Raw genomic sequence first — 21,167 nt, 5'->3', positions numbered from 1 at the left:
GCCATCCAATGTCATTCTGTTTTTCTTTCTGGAACTAAGTACTTTGCTTCTTGTAGGTATTGCTGGAACTCCAGTGACATTTAATGAGAATGGAGATGCTCCAGGCCGCTATGATATCTATCAGTACCAGATCAAGAATGCTACACCCGAGTATAAAGTTATTGGGCACTGGGCAGATCATCTAAACTTAAAAGTAAGTCAGTTGGTTATATCTGAACATTTCTGGGAATTAACTTTCTGTCTTTTCAACTTCAGAATTTTAAGTAAGAATCACAATTGTACTCAGGAAACCCAATAAAATCAAGAACATTGATCAAAATGGGCTTATTTTTTTAATTCAGGCTATCTGTATATAGACATCAAAGAGAGATCATACAGAAGAAGATTTGAATTTAGCTCTCGCACTGCTGTAGAATCTCATTCAATAATACAATCCAATGTACCCTATTTCTAACTATCTGAACTACATTTTTAAAGACTAGGCTGCAAAAAAAAATATTACAATTGGAAGTATCACCAAGCAAACATAAAATTTAAAGGTTCAGTCCCAGGGACAAATAAATATAGCATATTTGCTTTCCCTCATTTGTTTTAAATCATTAAAGGCGCTTGCCCTTGACCTCAACTATTTCAGAGCAATACATTTCAATATCAAAATTAACATTTAACAGGTGAAACTTAGGTAAATAATTTTGGAATTTTATGCAAACTTTTGTTTCTTTTTTAATGAGCAGGTATTCAGAATTGGCTCGGTAGCTGTGCACAATAAAATGAAATAATATAGAAACTGAAGTGGGAGTTACAATCAGTCAGTGTGTGCATACAGCTTTGAAATAACCTTAAGAAGGAAAAAAAAAGATAAATAGATTATGCAGCCACAATGAGAGGTGGCAAAGTACAGAGCTTGAACTGTTTACTGTAGTTTAGCAAGGTCACTGTGAGTGGTCCTTGTTAGTAAAGGCTGCAGCAGGTAAATTGCAAAACTCAAGAGTCTGTCTTGGGAGAGGAAGAATTTCTGCAGGCTTTCAAAAACAAACCTTTCAGCTTTAGGGTATTCTAGGGCAGGAGAACTGTAAATAAGGAGCAACACACATATTAAATGGATAAACTATTGATTAAAAGCAATCATTTTGTGCTACTTGGGTAGGACATTCTGACCTAGGCTTAGGTAGGTTGCTGAGATTCTTGCTTTCACCCCCCTCTCTGCTGCAGATGGAGCGCCTGCATTGGCCTGGAGGAGGAAATCGTGTGCCCACCTCCATATGCAGCCAGCCATGCAAACCAGGCGAAAGGAAGAAGCTGGTGAAGGGCATTCCATGCTGCTGGCACTGTGAGCGCTGTGATGGATACCAATATCAGCACGATGAGTTCCATTGCAAGGTGTGCCGTCTCAGTGAGCGCCCCAATGAGAACCACACTGGCTGCATCCCCATCCCCATTGTTAAACTTGAGTGGAGCTCTCCTTGGGCTGTGGTGCCAGTTTTCATTGCCATTGTGGGCATCATTGCCACCCTCTTTGTGGTGGTGACATTTGTGCGCTACAACGACACACCTATTGTCAAGGCCTCAGGGCGGGAACTAAGCTATGTGCTGCTGACGGGTATCTTTCTTTGCTATGCCACCACCTTCCTGATGATTGCTGAGCCTGACTTGGGCACCTGCTCATTGCGGCGTGTCTTTCTGGGCCTGGGCATGAGCATCAGTTACGCTGCCTTGCTGACCAAAACCAATCGCATCTATCGCATTTTTGAGCAGGGCAAGAAGTCGGTCAGTGCTCCACGCTTAATCAGCCCTGCTTCCCAGCTGGCCATCACCTTCAGCCTCATATCTCTGCAACTCCTAGGGGTCTGCATCTGGTTCATTGTGGACCCTTCACACTCTGTCATCGATTATGAGGACCAGCGGACTACAGACCCCCGCTTTGCCCGGGGAGTCCTTAAGTGTGACATTTCTGACCTATCCCTCATCTGTTTGCTTGGATACAGCATGCTGCTCATGGTAACCTGCACTGTGTATGCTATAAAGACTCGTGGGGTTCCTGAGACCTTTAATGAAGCCAAGCCCATTGGGTTTACCATGTACACTACTTGCATTGTGTGGTTAGCCTTCATTCCTATCTTCTTTGGGACATCACAGTCAGCGGAGAAGGTAATGGCCATGAGAGGGCAGAGGTGGGAAGGATGAGTAAGTCTTCCATTCTGTTCCAGGTCTTCCAGTGATGAAATGTGCCTGGCATGTTTGAATCTGTAGACTTTTGATCTGGTAACTTGATAGCATTCAGGGGCTATTGAAATTATACTTTTTCTGCTTTGGGGGTTTCCATATTATTATTTTTTACTGCTTTGGTTTCCCAACATATGGACAACTTACCTTGGTTTTTTTTCTGGGTTACTTTTCTCTTTTTCTTTTCTTCTGTTCTCCATTCCCTTGTACTTGAAACATTATTTTGGTTTCTTATTTTCTTCCTTTACACTCCCTTCCCTCATTCCTTAGCAATTCTTGGTTTTGGAAGACAGGTATCATTGTCTATGGAATATTCACTATATTACAAAAAATGCGAAGGGATTGTACCATCTTTGAAAATCCAAGATTTCAAGGAGGAAGAGGTAAAAAAAGTGAGGGCTTCCTTCTGGACAACCCCATTTCTATGAATTTTTGAATGCTTTGGGATGATTGAAGTATGGTTTCCAGACAGTAGCAACCTCAGGCTTTCAGATGCAGAATAATGCAAGATTAACAAATAAGTGCACGTATGTCATAAATTTGTAATTTATGTCTATTATCTTTATAATGAGTATAAAAGAGTCATACCCACTAGAAAAATAGCAGTGATTTTTTTTATTCTAACAAGGTTATATAGGGATAAATAGATTGAGAGATGTGTTTTTTATTTTCTCTAGAGTTCTAATGACTATATTATTATTCCTTGTGTAGTTTTGATTTGTACTTTGGTTACTTTCACTTTTGAAGGTGCAGATAGAAACACAGAAACATAAAAAAAACAATGGCAGAAAAAGACCTCGTGGTCCCATCGACTCTGACTTTTTAAAATTAATTAATTAATTAAGTTTGAATTATTGTTTTGATATTTTTTATTTTTGTCAGATAATGCCCATATGTGTTTATCCCAAGCATGCTTATACTGAGTGATGGATGTAGGTTCCAAGTTAACATTACTTTTGAACTTCCCTCCTCTCAGGGATATGAACCTGTGTTCTTGATTTTTGTTTAATATTGAAAATACTGCCTTCTAGAACCTTATTCACACCCTTAATATAAAGGTTTCAGTCATGTTATCCTCTTTCCTTCTGTCTTCCACGCTATACATATTTAGTTCCTCCTGTCTCTCTTCTCAGACCTTGCACCATTTTTGATAACAGGATAGTGGATCATGATGGAAAAACTGAACCCTTTCCCAAAACTATTCTTTAATTCTCCCTCTCTTTTTACAGCTGGTAGTTATAATTATAGCAGTTATAACTATATATAATGGTTTAAAAAAAATCTAGCCACATCACACGAGAATATGGTGATGGTGAAAGACCCAATCATTGGTTGTATTTGAAGCATGAGAAAATGAATGAAAATCTTATGCTAAATTGATTTGGAGATTATAAACTCTGCTTCTACCTAACTCTGTGTTTCAATTTACTGACAATAGGAAAATGTCTGATCCAAAATCACTTTCATGGGGTGGGCTTGTTACTTCAGGAATCTGATTTGCAGGAACTGCAGGAATCTGATTTGCCAGTAGAAGAGTTATGGGGCTGTTCTCTGCTGTGGCTGCTAGATATGCAACTGGCCAAGAGCCCAGCACTGAGTTCAATATGACATTAAGAGAGGGCAATAACATTGTGCGATATCCTGCATAACATCCATCTCCTGTCCTGGATCTTCAATCTGAGCAAAGTATGACTGAGTGAAGATCAAATGCCTTCAGGCGGCACTGTTTCAGAGGCAGTGATCAGGAAAAGCATAGCAGTTCTGGCATGTAACTGTTCAATATTCTGCATGATCAACATGTCTTACTCCCAAAACACCATTTTAGTTGAACATAACCAATTTTCTATCAGCAGAACATGGCCTCTTGACAAGGGTTTACATTTTTTAAAACTAAAATATATCAAGGCCTGAAGAAACCTGAAAACCAAAATTAAGAGTACTCTAATATTTCCTATGCCCTAAAGGGAGACGGTAGCTCGGTGGCTAAGATGCTGAGCTTGTCGATCAGAAGGTAGGCAATTCAGTGGTTCAAATCCCTAGCGCTGCGTAATGGGAGTGAACTCCTGTTACTTGTCCCAGCTTCTGCCAACCTTGCAGTTCAAAAGCATGTAAAAAATGCAGGTAGAAAAATAGGGACTACTTTTGTGGGAAGGTAACAGCGCTCTGTGTACTTTCGGTATTTAGTCATGCCTGCCACATGACCACAGAAATGTCTTCAGACAGTGCTGGCTCTTCGGCTTTGAAACGGAGATGAGCATCCCCCCTATAGGCAGGAATGACAAGCGCTCACATGTGGGGGAACCTTTACCTTTATCTTTACCTTTATCTTTACCTTACCTAATATTTCCTAAGCATATCACATAAAACAGACCCTCCCAGTATGGCTGATAAAGTGTATGAGATCTGAGATCAAGACTTTCCTTGTGCTTTATAATTGTTAATAAATGTACTCACTCAAAAGTCATTAATCTAATTTTATAAACAATAGCACTCTGTTTTTCAAATTTACCTACTAGTGTCACATTAATTTACTACATAGGTTTCTTCTTCTAGCCTATTATTATCAGTACTATCAGGTGAAGAAAATCTGCCGGAGTGGATAGAGAAGAGCATCCATTCACTCATTCATCCTTCAGTGTATTTCCTCTCTCAGCTGGAATGTTGTTGGGATTTTAATTAATACTCGAGCAGTTTAGCAACACAGAGTTGTTATGACTGATTACATTGCCGTGAATGAGGTGGTATATCTTGCAGCAGCCAGACTCCCAAAGAAAAATGATGCCATTATTTTGATCCTAAGCTCTCTTGGGCCCTGTCTTCCCTGCCAGATCAGGTGGTGTTGGAGTGTGACCCATTAGCTAATTAAATAGTAAACACTACCTGGCAGGCAATGGGGGTCTGTGAAGCTTGATTCCCAGTTGGTGTAGAGCAGTGAAATGCCAGAAATGTGATATCTATTTGGATGAGTGTTCTTCTATGCTCTATTAGCTTCACAGGAAAAGGCATTATTTGGGGTCCTGAGCATTCCTGATCTCATATCTCTCAACATCTGCACAAATGCAAGTTTATTAAGGAGGATGTGGTCCATCAATTACGCATGCTATGCACACTTTATAGGGAGAGGAATTTTTTCTCTGTGACATGACTGCAAATTATCTTGCATTGGTGCCTGATGCTACATGTTTCTTTAATAAGGCTTGGTTGATTTATTTAATATAATAAAATAAAAGGTATTATATTATGATGAATGAGATGAGGGGTTTTATAGCTACCTACCTGACATTTTCTGGTTCTTTTTATAATTAGGTGGATCTAACTGTTTTGATAAAAAAAATATAGATTTTTTTTACGTGATAATAACCATACATTTTTCCAGAGAAAAGGGCCTTTGCGGTTATTTATTTCTGCTCCTGTGGATCTGATGTTGTTTAAGGAATAATATTATACACTAAATTAGTCTAGAGAAAGAATTTTCAAACTTTTTCAGGACATGGAACTTGTAAGAAAATTGGCTTCATTTGAATGATGTTTTCCCCTTAGACTCTCAGAGAATTCCATCAAATTCTTATTGAACTCTAGGATTCTGCAGAACACAATTTGAAAAATCTTAGTACAGAGACCCTTGATCAGGTAGAAGCTTTTTTTCTCTGCTAATATTATCTTATTTTTATTTATTTATTTATTAAATGTGTTTGCTGCCCATCTTGCCACAAGATGACTCTGGGTGGATTACAACTTTAAATTTAAAAGTTCTTTTTCTGCTTGGAAGGATTATTGGAGTGTTTATCAGTGATTAGGATGTGGAAAACAAAATATACTCTGTAATTTATTAGTTTCTGAAAGAAAGCTTTTATATTTATATTTATTTAAAAATGTCCTTGTCAAGCTCTAGCACATCAGCAAGAATTGAGTGACAATCAACTTTGTAGTTAAGTTTTCATTTCCCCCCAGTCTTACATTCATTTCACCACATTTCTGCCTCAGTTTGCAATTTCTTTTGGTAAGAAAACAAGCCTGCATAAAAGTGCATATGTTATTTGTGGGCATTTCTCAAACTATGCACATTTTTGAACATTTGCAAACATGGCCCCATTAATAATGCATTTTGGTACTTGTCTTTATGTGGATGCTTCTGGTATGTGTTCCTGCAGTATCCACATTTTTTGCATTAAAAGGCAAACTGAGTTAATGTCTTTCTGATCCATAGTGAGAATCCACATATTGGTAGGGACACTTTGATAGTCACCTAAAACCTACATCAGCTGCCATCATCTTTGTTTCTGAAGGGTCAGGCATATGCATAAGCTTGTTATATGTTATAGCAGTAATTGTATTGTAAGGAACTGGTTGTATTGAAGATTCCATTCTGTTCTCTTACTCAGCCAGTAGCTCTTTCTATTAATGAAACTTGTGATTACAGAACCTTCTTTCACAGAAGTGGAACAAGTTTAAGTACAGCAATGGATACAGCTGAATTTCATGACTGATTTCCTGGCCTAGATTTCATTCTGTTTTGGCTCCCCATCCGGTAGCACCTTCTACATTTGCTTCTCATTGCTGTAACCAAGGCCTGAAACAGTCAGTTTCAGCTGAGCAGCAACTTAGACTTATCTGATGTGTTTGCTTAGGCTTTAATTAAAAAAAAAACCTTCTCACAGCACTTCATGTAGCATCAGCAAAAAAACACATAAATCATATCTCAATCTTTAATTATCCTGCCAAACAGAAGTATGGTAGGAGCACTATTGGATCTATGCATGGGGAGGAGAATGTGTCCAGTCAAACTCCTATATGTATATCAGTGGTGGGTTCCAGATCCTGTTGCGACCAGTACGGGCCCCGGCATGCACCACATGAATGCGAACAGTGTGCGTGCACACATGCGCAGCAAGCACATGCATACTTGCCTCTTGCAATGCCTCTGTGAGCCTCCACAACATTCCAGCTGCTCAGTGGAGCATCGCGCAGGTGCAGTGCACTCTGTGCACGTGTGTGGAAGCGCAAAAGAACTCAAATACAGGTAAGGAGCTCGGGTGGGAATGGTACCCAGAATGGTACCCAGTGCTCCGGGCAGGCACTGGTACGCCCTTGCCGGGGCGTACCGCCTGCAACCCACCACTGATGTATATGTATTATTGTATGTATGTGTGTATGGAAGAAGAAAATATACTTTTGGTATCTACAGAATCCTTGAGTTAGCATCAGATTTAGTCAATTGGCTGTGGAGAAAAAAAAATCTTACAAATAATTGGCATATGGTAGTAAACATATAAAAAAATCTGAATCATGCTCCAGAAAATATGGAGCAGGCATTTTGCACTCTTTTCCAACCCTGTTCTGGTCTCTTGGTTTTGATTTGACTTGCTTATTTATTATTTGACCTATTATCTTCAGTACTATTACCAGACATTTTTTTAAAAAATATGAATCCAACCCAAATCTCCAAAGACTGAATGAATAATATATTACAGGGTTTTTTAAATGTTTAAAAGGCTGCAGAAGCTATTAATAAAAAACAAAAAGTTCTAGAACTGATCAAAAGGCAAAGCTCCTATGACTGAAAACTGGCTATGTTTGAATGATTCTCTCCTCCTCCTCCTCCTCCTCCTCCTCCTCCTCCTCCTCCTCCTCCTCCTCCTCCTCCTCTTCTTACAGAAACCCAATACATGTTTGTAGACACCATTTGACACCCCCCTCCCCAATATATTAAAGAGACCATATTCTTATGGATAGAGGTCTTGAGCTTTGATCTTCTGTGATACATGGATTTTTAATACGGATTTGAAGCTGAAGAATGATGAAGGAAATAAATGCAGCATTGTCACAAAGTCTTTTATAATAACTTTGTATTATAATAGCATCTCCTCCTCCTCCTCCTCTCCTCCTCCTCTTACAGAAACCCAATAAATGTTTGTAGACACCATTTGATTACCCCCCGCCAAATATATTAAAGAGACCATTTTCTTATGGATAGAAGTCTTGAGCTTTGAGCTTCTCTGGCACATGGGTTACAAATTTGAAGCTGAAGAATGATGAAGGAAATAAATGCAGCATCGTCACAAAGTCTTTTGTAATAATTTTGTATTATAGTAGCATCACATAATTAGCTGCCCATTGCTTTCTGGCCAGGCTCTGAATCTTCCCTTGAATTAACTTCAAGTAAATTTGGAGCTGTGCCCAAAATTAAATGTGTAAATCAAATTGCAACGTTTCTTTTGGAAAGAATAATGTAACACCAAATTGGAGCATTATTAAATTTGGGGATCAGTTCCAATCTACTATACAGTAGGGTTCAGCAACTAAGCCATATCAAAGAACAGGAGTAAATCTAGTAGTAAGTTAAGAATTAAAAGAAACGTGGCAGGCTTTCTGTTTTGATGAAATGGCAGTGTATATACTAACAAGAAAGCAGGGGCTGTTTTTAAAGAGATTACTTCTCGAAACAAAAGTTTCCTTAAAGCCAGTTTAATATGCTTGGTGTAGTGTGGGTAATAAAGATGGGAATTATAATGACTGTAGATTATGTGCAAGGTTGCTCACCTTCTTGCTGCAACTTGTGATGGAATAATTTAGGGTTGCTGAAAGCTAGCTGTCAAGTTGCAATTGAAAAAGAGGCTTTGGCTCATTTGGAGGACTGGTAATATGCAGTTTCCTTTTTCTATTCCATTGCTAACAAGCTGATTAGAAGCCTTTGTAGTAATTCACCTAGCTCTCTTGAGACCTTATACCCAACACCTAATAATAAAGACAATTCCTGTTTTTTATTTAAGACAAATTCCCAGGAGCTGGAATATGTCGTCAACAAGATCTTTTTTTCTCTAGGAAAGACTGGCCCAGCATGTTCTGAGGTTTAAATGCCCAAAATGACACACCCTACATGGAAAGGCCAATTATAGAAATAATTGAATTTTAATTCCAATGTATCTTTCCTTTAATTTCAAAAATAAAAGATACAGGTACTCCTCAACATATGACCACAAATTGAGCTCAAAATGTCTGTTGCTTAGTGAGACATTTGCTAAATGACTTCTGCTCCATTTTACAACTGTTGTTACAACAGCTTAACAGTTTTATGTGATCACTGCAGTTGTTAAGTGCGTAACACAGTTGTTAAGTGACTCAGGCTTCCCCGTTGACTTGTCAGAAGGTTGCAAATAGTGATCACATGACCCCAGGACACTGCAACCATCATAAATATGAGTCAGTTTCCAAGCATCTGAATTTTGCTCTTATGACCACGGGGATACGGCAGCAGTCGTAAATGTGAAAAATGGTCATAAGTCACTTTTTCAGTGCTGTTGTAAGTTTGAATAGTCACTAAATGAACAATTGTAAGTCGAGGACTACCTGCAGCTGATATCTTAGAAATTAATCTAGGTTTAGATTTATACATGTTTAATTCAGTCTGCATAAAGAAAAGCTGTTTGACCCATATAGATGATTGTTGTGGCTGGGTAGTTTGGGTTTCACCTGAGATATAAGGCAGATGATTGCCCCATCTTGTCCCCCAAGCTTTTGTTCTCCAATAATTGCAGTTGGATAATCAATAGTGTGACCTAACATACTGGATTCTATTTAGCGAGATCCAGTTTCAGGTCAACCTGGAGCTAGATGACTTTGGGTCAGTCCTTTATTCTCAGCACAATTTGTCTCCTGAACTTCTTGTAAAGCTAAAATGGAGGGAAAGGTAAGATGCTCATATTAAAATAAATGTCCTTAACTTTTTAAATACTTTAAAATGCCACTTTAAAAAAGTGAGTAAAATACAAAATTTCACAAAAAATAAATTTGCCTTCTCTTGAGCTTTTTCAAGACAATTTGAATAGTTACAGTATGAGATATTATCTAAAGATGCTCTAATTGTTACTGCTGCAAAATATTAGCAATGTATCCCTAGGATTTAGGTAATTTTGAATACAAGACTGTTTTTGAGGCACTAAACTGTTATTTGGTTGCAAAATAGCACTCTGGGCATATTTAGATTTTAATCTGCTGCTGTTCTGGGTTTGGGACAATTTAAGTCTCAATTGGCTGAAGAAAAGTGTGCCTGGACTTTGGCCACAACTTACAAGGTACTCGGCTTGGATTGCAGATATCATGTCTCCTGTGGACAATTCCATGGCTGCTGCTACCCTCTCTCTCACACACACACACACACACACACACACACACACACACACACACACACACACACACACACACATATATAGCAGCCCAGAGTTATCTTGTGGTGACACACAAATTTAATAAATAGATATATATTCATACAAAGTAAGTTTAAATTTATATACACACAATTAAAGTTGGGTGGCATACAGGTAATCATCAATTTATAACCACAATTAAACCCAAACTTTCTGTTGCTAAATGAGACATTTGTTAAGTGAATTTTGCCCCATTTTACAACCATTCTTGGCACAGCTGTTAAGTGAACTTAACAACACTGCAGTTGTTAAGTTAATAACATGATGGTTAAGCGAATCTGACTTTGCTTATCACAAGGTCTCAAAAACTGATCGCTGGGACACTGCAATTATCATAAATCTACATTGCAACCATCATCAACATGGGTCAGTTGCCAAGTGTCTGAATTTTGATCACATGACCTGTTCTTGAGGCACTAAGGGGTGTCAAACTCATGGCCCAAAGGCTGGAAGCGTCACACGCTGACCATGCCCACCCCGGTTTAGCAAAGGGGAAAAAAGTTGCGATACATCACGTGATGACAATGTGACACTGTGAGTTTGACACCCCTGCACTAAACCATGGAGATGTTGCAATCGTCGTAAGTGTGAAAATTGATCATTAGTCACTTTCTTCAGTGCTGTTGTAGCTTTGAATGATCATTAAATGATCTGTTGTAAATTGAGGACTACCTGTAGACACTTAATAAATTATGTTTTGTTACATAGTTAACCAGATGTTTAGGCAGTTTTGTCCACCTATTGAGTGTTTTCCAAGGACCTAGGATAAGGAGATATTATGGTCTGAAGTTGTTAAAGGTATCATAGCAAGATGTAAACTGTTCCAAGTAAAGCTGCATTTTGTAATTGACTGATGGTGATTTTGTCAATGCTGACGGTGCTCAGGTTTTTGGGATTGCATTCAAGGAACCTATTACTATCTGCACTATCTTTGGTTTCTTTTGTTGCAGTCATTCTACTTCTATTTGCAGGTCTTTGTTTATTATGATTATAGTACCAAATGCAGGCATAGCAACCAAAACTAAAAAAATGAAATAAAATAATAAAATAAAATCTTTCTTTCTACCCATTTTGTATACTACTACTACTACTACTACTACTACTACTACTACTAACAATAATAACAATAATAACAACAATAACAACAATAACAACAATAACAACAATAACAACAATAACAACAATAACAACAACAATAATAATAATAATAATAATAATAATAATAATAATAATAATAATAATAATACAATCATAATCATCGCAATACCAGGTGATAGCAGGGTCGACGACAAGGAATATGAAAAAATCCTGAAATACCAGGACTTAAAAATAGAAATTCAACGATTATGGCACAAACCAGCAATGGTAATTCCAGTGGTAATTGGCACACTGGGTGCTATTCCAAAAGCACTGGAATTACATTTAAAACAGTTAAAAATTGACAAAATCACCATCAGTCAAATGCAAAAAGCCGCACTGCTTGGATCTGCACGCATATTACGAAAATACATTACAACGTCCTAGGCCCCTGGGTGGGGCCCGACTAGTAACCAATGCCAAATCCAGCGAAACAACTGGCCACTGTGATACAATTGTAGAATAATAATAATAATAATAATAATAATAATAATAATAATAATAATAATAATAATAACTCCGCCGTTGCCGGTCCCAAGCCCGGATGAGAAAGGAGGAAGGTTGGGATCAGGTTGGCATCTGGTCCCGTAAAAAAAACCCCGCCAACCCATACAATATGGTGAAAAAAACGAATAAGAATTCCATACCGCATCGGTCGTCGCGCGGGTTAACAAGGGCCGCGGCGGATGTTGGGGTCCCTGGACATCCGTCGACAAGTGGGCTACAAGTGGACCAGCCAACAAAACGACAAAAATATAGTGCAGATGAAAACCGTGCCATAATGGCCTGTTACTACAACTCAGAGCCAGAAAAAAGAGGATATTTAAAGCGAATGTATGAATTATGGAAACAACAATATCCAGATTCAAATGTTAGTGAACAACGACTAGCAGATCAAAGGCGATTTATTATACGGAATAAAGTGTTTAGTGAAGTTGAACATGAGGAAATTCAGGCAAATTGCAAAACCCAAAAAACAATATCACAAGCGGAAATAACTGATATTCAAGACACAACTAAAGACACTATAGTAGAACTCCCAGAAGAAGCTCTCAGGGAGGAAATAACATCACCACCACTAGAACCAGTTATCACTGAACCAACTGATGAACTAACTCAAAAACAAAAAGAATTGAAGGATAAGATCATGGAGCATTTTCTGCTTAATGAGGAAAGGCAACGTTTACCATCACTAAAAACTGTGCCTAAGAAAATTTTGGCCCCTATCATGAAAATGGTTAATGCAGTGTTTTCAACAATTGAACCAGGATCCATCTTGGAAACAAACCAGTTAATGTACAGCGCAGCTGTAATAGTCACTAATGAACTAGGCATTAAAATTAAAGTACCTAGTCACACAACAGAAAAAGCATCAAAGCCAAAGTGGAAAATCCGTCTAGAACAAAAAATCAAAAAATTAAGGGCAGATGCTAGTAACTTAAAGAACATGCATGAGCAACGGCTTAAAAACAACAAAATCATAGATCGGCTAATCAGAAGATATAGATTGGATACAAGAAACATCAATGAAGCTGTAGAGATTGTAAAACAGCAGATAACAGCAACAGCTAGAAAAATTGAAAGATATGAGGCACGAATCATCCAATATAAACAAAATCAGCAATTTCGATCAGACCAACGGCGTTTTTATCAAAGTCTTAATGTGAATGGTGACACCAAAAGTGAAAAACCAGAAAAGCAGGCCACAGTTGAATTCTGGAAAGAATTGTGGGAAAATGCAAAGGACTAAAACAAGGAAGCAAAGTGGATACATGACTTTGAGAAAAGCATTGGCAACAAACAAATGCAAGTATTAGAAATAACAACTGAGATGATCAAAAATCGAGTTAAAAAGGTAAAGAATTGGACATCACCTGGAAAAGACCAATTACATGGTTTCTGGCTCAAATATCTGACCAGTTTACATGCAATATTGGCCAGGCAACTGAATGAAATTTTACAAAAGGGCCAAATTGATGAATGGTTAACAACTGGAAAAACATACTTGATTCAGAAAGATCCAACTAAAGGAACAACACCTGAAAACTATAGACCAATAACATGCTTACCAACAACCTTCAAATTACTCACAGGCATTATTGCAGATAACATGATGGATTATTTGGAAACAAACAACATCTTGCCAGTAGAGCAAAAAGGCAACAAAAGAAGGAGCAGAGGCACAAAAGATCAGCTTCTAATTGATAAAATGATATTAGAAAATTGTAAGAACAGAAAAACGAACTTGAATATGGTCTGGATTGATTACAAAAAGGCATTTGACTCACTGCCACATAGTTGGATCATAAAATGCTTAGAAACAACTGGCATTAGCAAAAATATTACATCCTTTACTGAAAAGGCAATGAAACAATGGAGAACTGAGTTGGCAGTAGGGAATGAGAGCTACGGAATGGTTAATATCAAGCGAGGAATTTTCCAGGGTGATTCACTTTCACCTCTTCTCTTCATCATCGCAATGATCCCACTATCAGTAATCTTTAAAAAAATGAAATTAGGCTACCAAACAGCCAAAAAAGCTGAAAAAATTTCGCATTTACTATATATGGATGATTTGAAACTCTATGGAAAGTCAGAAATAGAAATCCAATCATTGACAAATACAGTCCGAGTATTCAGCACCGATATTTCAATGCAGTTTGGCATGGAAAAATGCGCCACTGTATCCATAAAAAGGGGCAAAATCACTGCATCTGAGGGAATTGAAATGCCCAATGGCCAACTAATTAAATGCAAAGAAAATGAAGCCTACAAATACTTAGGCATTCTGCAGTTGGATAACATCAAGCATGGAGAAGTAAAAACTATTGTCAGGAGAGAGTACACCAACAGAGTTAGGAAAATTTTGAAATCTAAATTGAATGGTGGAAATACAATCAAGGCCATAAATACCTGGGCAATACCAGTTATAAGATACACAGCTGGCATAGTTAACTGGACACAAGCTGATTTGGACCTTTTGGACCGAAAAACCAGGAAACTAATGACAATGCACTACAGTTTACATCCACGTGGTGATACTGATAGACTGTATCTGCCCCGAAAATCAGGTGGCAGAGGATTATTACAAGTGAAGCAAACAGTTGAAGAAGAAAAACATGCACTGGCTGATTATTTAAAAGAAAGTCAAGAACATCTATTAATCGAAATAAAGAACAAAAATCTACTGAAGGCCCAACAGACAAAACAAGAATACAGAAAAGATGTGATAAAATCAAGAATGGAGAGTTGGCAGAACAAAGCACTGCATGGTCAATTTCTGAAAAAATAAAAGATAAAGTGGACAGGGAACAAACTTGGTTATGGTTAAAAACAGGTACATTAAAGAAAGAAACAGAGTCACTAATCCTGGCTGCGCAAGAACAAGCTATTAAGGCCAAAAATGCCATTAAGGCCAAAATCGAAAAATCCTCTGATGATGCCAAATGCAGACTTTGCAAAGAAGCTGACGAAACTGTTGATCACATACTCAGCTGCTGTAAAAAAATCGCGCAGACTGATTATAAATTGCGGCACAATTCAGTAGCACAAATGATCCATTGGAATTTGTGCAAAAATTATAATATTAAAACAGCAACAAACTGGTGGGAACATCAGACTGAAAAAGTCACAGAAAATCAGATGGTCAAGATCTTGTGGGATTTCCGTATACAAACCGACAAAATACTGGCGCATAATACACCAGACATCACACTGGTTGAGAAAAATAAGGTCACAATCATAGACATCGCAATACCAGGTGATAGCAGGGTCGCCGAGAAGGAACATGAAAAAATCGCAAGATACCAGGACTTAAAAATCGAAATTCAACGACTATGGCACAAACCAGCAGTGGTAATTCCAGTGGTAATTGGCACACTGGGTGCTATTCCAAAAGCACTGGAATTACATTTAAAACAGTTAAATATTGACAAAATCACCATCAGTCAAATGCAAAAAGCCGCACTGCTTGGATCTGCACGCATATTACGAAAATACGTTACGACGTCCTAGGCCCCTGGGTGGGGCCCGACTAGTAACCAATGCCAAATCCGGCGAAACAACTGGCCGCTGTGATACAATTGTATAATAATAATAATAATAATAATAATAATAATAATAATAATAATAATAATAATAATAATAATAATAATAATAATAGAAACACATGTTTTTATAAGCTTTTAGATCAGTTTAGTGCTTCACTAATGCCTCAGCGGATGGCACATTCTTTCCTCTGCAAAGCATCTAAGAAACTGCTGAGGTGAGCTTCTAAGAAAATAAAGTGCCAAAATGGTCAAGAACACTTGAGGCAACATAAAATGAAAAACTTACTTTCAAATAGTGTCAGGAAAATTCTGCTGAAGGTTGAATTCGTGATGAGAGGGTGGTGAGTAATGGTGGATGTTGTTTGCTTCTGCCTTCAAAAGAAGGATTGCTGTCCTATTGTAGCAGTCAGGCAACTAGGCAGTATGGAATAAGTCCACTAATTTCGGTAAAAGCAGACTTCTTTGTAAAAGAATTGTAAGTAAAAAAAAAAAAAGAACTCTACTAAATGCTGACTAGAGCCCCAATAAAGTCCAGTAAAATCTAACATTCTCTGCCACAAGGCTAAACCTAGTAGGCTATAGTGGTAAGGTGTGGGAAAGGTTCTGGTTCAAATCCATCATAGATTCAGGGTGACTTTGGGCTGTTATTCTTTCTCAACCCAATCTACCAGATGGAGTTGTAGTAGTAATATAATGAAGAAATATCCTCATGTAAATTGCCTTCACAATCCTTTACAAGGGCAAAGGATAGATATAGCAAAGATTAGGGGAAAATGCTCTGAATCTGCATGAAAATAAGCATAGCAGCTTTTTGCTATTTATTACAGAGTCAGACTTTATAGAGAAACCTGAAGAAAAGATGTTTTAAGTGCCTTACTCATGGACTTATTCCAAATAATTTTCAATTTGTAAATTTCATGTTCTCTCCACTGTGCCCCTCTTTCCGTATGAGTGACTCCTCATTTGAATAGAGAATCAAATGATTACAAAATACAAAAACAATTTTCAGTAAAAAATTGTAATCTTCTGTCACTGGAATGGTCACATTTGTATACATTTTCATAACAGGTAGATGTACTGGTAATAGGAAAAGATAATCTACATTTTATGTAAATTAAAATACATCTCTACTATTGTGCTAATGCATGGATATTAAAAAGATAAGGTATCAACTGAGCCAATCATGTGAAGGAAATATAACAGCAGGAACTGGTTATACAACAAGAATAATGATTAACAAAAGGGCAGAAGCTTTGTTAAAGAAATACATGTCAGAAATATCTTGAAATGAAGAAAAGATTGTGGGACATCAAACTTTTTCTTAAGAACAAAAATGATTTGCTTTTTTGTGTAAGATATATGTATTTAGAATACATGGAATTACAACATCTTGGAAAGTACTAATAATGATTTTAATTAATGCTGGACTGAATCAGGTTCCTGTTATTTATGCAAATAGTTACTTGTGCAGAGAAACAAAATTCTGATTAGTGTTCACTTGATCATTTGTGACTTACTCTTTTCTCTATGCCTGAATTTTATTAGAATTTCAGTCATCAAACATTTTAGGTAACTGCATATTGAGGTTTGCCTGTTTATGATCAGAGATGAATTTTAAATAAAGCATTCTCTTGGGTTAGCATTAATTGCAGTAGCAAAAATTGCTTGCAAAAATGTGGTTATTAGGCAAATACTTACATGCATTCCAAACTATGTTTACTACAGTATATGCTATAGTACCAAGTATATATTTTTGCAATATATTTTAAGAACCAAAATCATAGACTAGCACAAATGTGTCATTGGATGGACAAGATTGGAAAAAAGAAAAAAAATGAGTAGAAACACCTATGTCTTGTTTATGTTGACTGCGAACATAATTATTTGACGGAAGTAAAATATTCTGAAGTAAAGTTCACTTTCTAAAACATTTGTGTTGGAAACAAGGCATCTAATGTTTTTCATTTACTTCATTCCACATCAAAATACATTCAAATAGGCATCACATTTATTAACTTTAAGAAAGTTTTGGAAAAAAATATGAGAAAAATCAAGAGGCAGAAGAATTTCTTATGAATTCATGTTTCTTCCACAAAAAAATGAGAAGCAGAACTCTTTGTTTGCTAAAGGATAGGAAATTCAAGATAGCCACTGAATAATGACCAGAAAAGTAGAATTGGGAAAACAGCTGAAAAAATGAGAATAGCAATAGCAATAGCAGTTAGACTTATATACCACTTCATAGGGCTTTTAGCCCTCTCTAAGCGGTTTACAGAGCCAGCATATTGCCCCCATCAATCCGGATCCTCATTTTACCCACCTCGGAAGGATGGAAGGCTGAGTCAACTTTGAGCCGGTGAGATTTCAACAGCCAAACTGCTGAACTGCAGTCAGCTGAAGTAGCCTGCAGTGCTGCATTTAACCACTGCGCCACCTCACAACATATAGTATAGGAGGAAAAAAACAGCATTACTTAGAAGCAGATTTATATTATGGTAATATATGCAATTCCTAGGCTTTGAAATAAAGCCAGAATTGACTCTAAATTGCCAGAAATTGATGAGTATTCTGCAGAAAAAACTGTATAAAAACTATATAGAGTCCTGATGGCACAATGGCTAGAATGCAGTGTTGCAGGCTAACTATGCCCATTATCAGGATTTCAATCATGCCTGCTCAAAATTGACTCAGCTTTCCATCCATCCAAGGTGGGTAAAATGAGGGACTAGATTGTCGGGGGCAAAATGCTGACTCTGTAAACCACTTAGAAAGGAACAGTAAAGCACCATAAAGCGATACATAAGTCTAAGTGCTATTGCTATATAAGCATACACTAAGAAGGACCTTAGAGGTCATCTGCGATCACAATAATAATTTATTTTGGTAGCCTTTAAAAAGTTTTCAAGATTTTGTATGTGAAAATGTTTCTTCAGGTGCATTCTAAACAACACACTATAGTTTCAGGAGTTGAAAAACACCCTGCTTATTTTTTTTCCTCCTGGCATTTGTGCCAAAGAATGTTTGATTTGTGTGGGTGAATGAAATTGCCTTTCTGTTTTCTCTGGTGGAGGCTGCTGATGAGATTTCAGTGTTATTTTATTATTTTTCCCCCACTCTGTATTTACAACATTACATAGAGGCAGGAGATAATTTTAACAAGTCCCCCAAGCCCTTTCTCAAAGGAGCCTGTTATCTTAACAGATCCCTGAGCATTACAGAACAAAAATAACCAAGAGTCTAAAGAAGGAGAGAATTTCCTGTGCTGATAAGGCAGAAACCAAACAGCATCATCATTGTCTTTTCTGCTGTTTATTGCCTGTACTTCAGAGATATAGCAAAGGTGAGGGAAATGTACTGTTTCTTTACCACCTTTGTTTCTTCAGAAGAGATCCTTCCAGTTAATAAACAAAGAAATTGATGCTTTGATACTCTGGGCAGGAAATCAGACCATTAATATATGGAGAGCAGGGGAGGAATAGGAAGGCAAGATTCACCCATGGGAATCTTGGTTTTGACTCTTTTGAAAAGTATATCCAGATTGCAGGCATCTGCATAGGAAGGACTTAATACTAATAAAATATTAAAAACTAATCCTTCCTTTTTTCCTGTAAAATGTTATTATTAAAACCTGAAAATGAAGTCCATGAAGTTAGATATACTTTTTTGATTTAGATTCCATTTCTCGATATACTTTCCAAGGCATGCAGTTTGGTGCAATATTTAGGCACCAGGTTAGAAAATGGGAGGTTGTGAATTTAGTCCTTCCTTGGGCAGGGTGACTTTCAGTCAGTCACTTTTCCTCAGCCCTATGAAGAAGAGAGTGACAAACCACTTCTGAAATTATTGCCAAGAAATCTGTAAGCACTTGTCCAGGCAGTTGCTAGGAGTCAAGATTGACTTGAATCTACAATTAACAACAACTATTATTTTTGTTGTGTCTGCAAAAAATGGGAGTATGCTAAGGTTGAAGCAGAACTTGGCAGTGTTCTTGAGATTAAATGCTAGATCTTCAAAACAGAGATTATTTTTTCATTTTCATTTTTTCATTTTATTAAGCATTTATAGGCCGCCCTTTTCCCTGAGGGGACTCAGGGCGGCTTACAATAAAAAGGGAGGGGAGTGCAGGACAAAACACAAAAAGAAAATGTGAATAAAAATAATTAGCAATAAAAAACCCAACATTCATTCATCATTCGGGAGGGGCGAGAGTAAAGTCTTATCCCCAGGCCTGACGGGATAGCCAGATCTTGAGGGCTGTGCGGAAGGCCTGGACGGTGGTGAGGGTGCGGATCTCCACGGGGAGATTGTTCCATAGCGTCGGAGCTGCAACTGAGAAGGCTCTCCTCCGCGTAGTCGCCAGTCGGCACTGACTGGCGGATGGAATTCGGAGGAGGCCTACTCTATGCGATCTGATGGGACGGAGGGAGGTAATCGGCAGAAGGCGGTCTCTCAGATAGCCAGATCCACTACCATGGAGCGCTTTATAGATGGTAAGAAGGACCTTGAAGTGCACCCGGAGACCAACAGGTAGCCAGCGCAGCTCACGGAGGATTGGTGTTATGTGGGCGAACCGTGGTGCGCCCACAATCACTCGCGCGGCTGCATTTTGGACTAGCTGAAGTCGCCGGATGCTCTTCAAGGGCAGCCCCATGTAGAGCACATTGCAGTATTCCAGCCTAGAGATCACAAGGGCTCGAGTGACTGTTGTGAGGGCCTCCCGGTTCAGGTAGGGCCGCAACTGGTGCACCAGGCGAACCTGGGCAAATGCCCCCCTGGTCACAGCTGATAAGTGGTGGTCAAAACTCAGCTGTGGGTCCAGGAGGACTCCCAAGTTGCGGACCCTGTCTGAGGGGTATAAATTTTGACCCCCCAGCCTGAGCAATGGAACGTCAGCCAAATTGTTGGGAGGAAAACACAACAGCCACTCGGTCTTGTCCGGGTTGAGTACCAGTTTGTTAGCTCTCATCCAGTCTTTAACAGCCTCAAGACCCCGGTTCATCACGTCCACCACTTCATTGAGTTGGCACGGGGCGGACAGATACAACTGTGTATCGTCCGCGTATTGATGGTATTTTATCCCGTGCCTCCGAATGATCTCGCCCAGCGGTTTCATGTATATGTTAAACAGCAGGGGGGATAAGACCGAACCCTGCGGCACCCGATAAGTTAGGGGCCTCAGGGACGATCTCTGCCCCCCCACCAACACCGACTGCGACCTGTCCGAGAGGTAGGAGGAGAACCACTGCAAAACAGTGCCGCCCACCCCCACCTCCCGCAGTCGTCACAGAAGGATACCATGGTCGATGGTATCGAAAGCCGCTGAGAGGTCAAGGAGAACCAGGATGGACCCGTGGCCTCCATCTCTGGCTCTCCAGAGATCATCGGTCAATGCGACCAAAGCGGTTTCTGTGCTGTAACCGGGCCTGAAGCCTGACTGGAAGGGGTCAAGATAGTTAGCTTCCTCCAAGGTACGCTGAAGCTGGAAGGCCACCACCTTCTCAACAACCTTCCCCCCAAAGGGGAGGTTGGAGACTGGACGGTAGTTATTAAGAAC

The 21,167-nt window shown here is 38.6% G+C and overlaps 1 protein-coding gene across 1 annotated transcript in view; it reads left to right on the top strand.

The window, feature by feature from the left end:
- Nucleotides 1-21,167, top strand: part of GRM4 (glutamate metabotropic receptor 4) — a 384,313-nt gene that overhangs the window by 327,391 nt on the left and 35,755 nt on the right. Inside the window, exons 8-9 of the mRNA XM_087719931.1 lie at nucleotides 57-193; nucleotides 1,213-2,148. Coding sequence (XP_087576057.1) covers nucleotides 57-193; nucleotides 1,213-2,148 — 1,073 coding nt within the window. The remainder of the gene's footprint in view (nucleotides 1-56; nucleotides 194-1,212; nucleotides 2,149-21,167) is intronic.

Source organism: Thamnophis sirtalis, unplaced genomic scaffold (genome assembly GCF_051295495.1).
Source record: "Thamnophis sirtalis isolate CommonGarterSnake01/CBP01778 unplaced genomic scaffold, rThaSir2_p1.2 scaffold_7, whole genome shotgun sequence".
Classification (NCBI taxonomy): Eukaryota; Metazoa; Chordata; class Lepidosauria; order Squamata; family Natricidae; genus Thamnophis; species Thamnophis sirtalis.
This window is presented reverse-complemented; position numbering and strand designations above follow the sequence as displayed.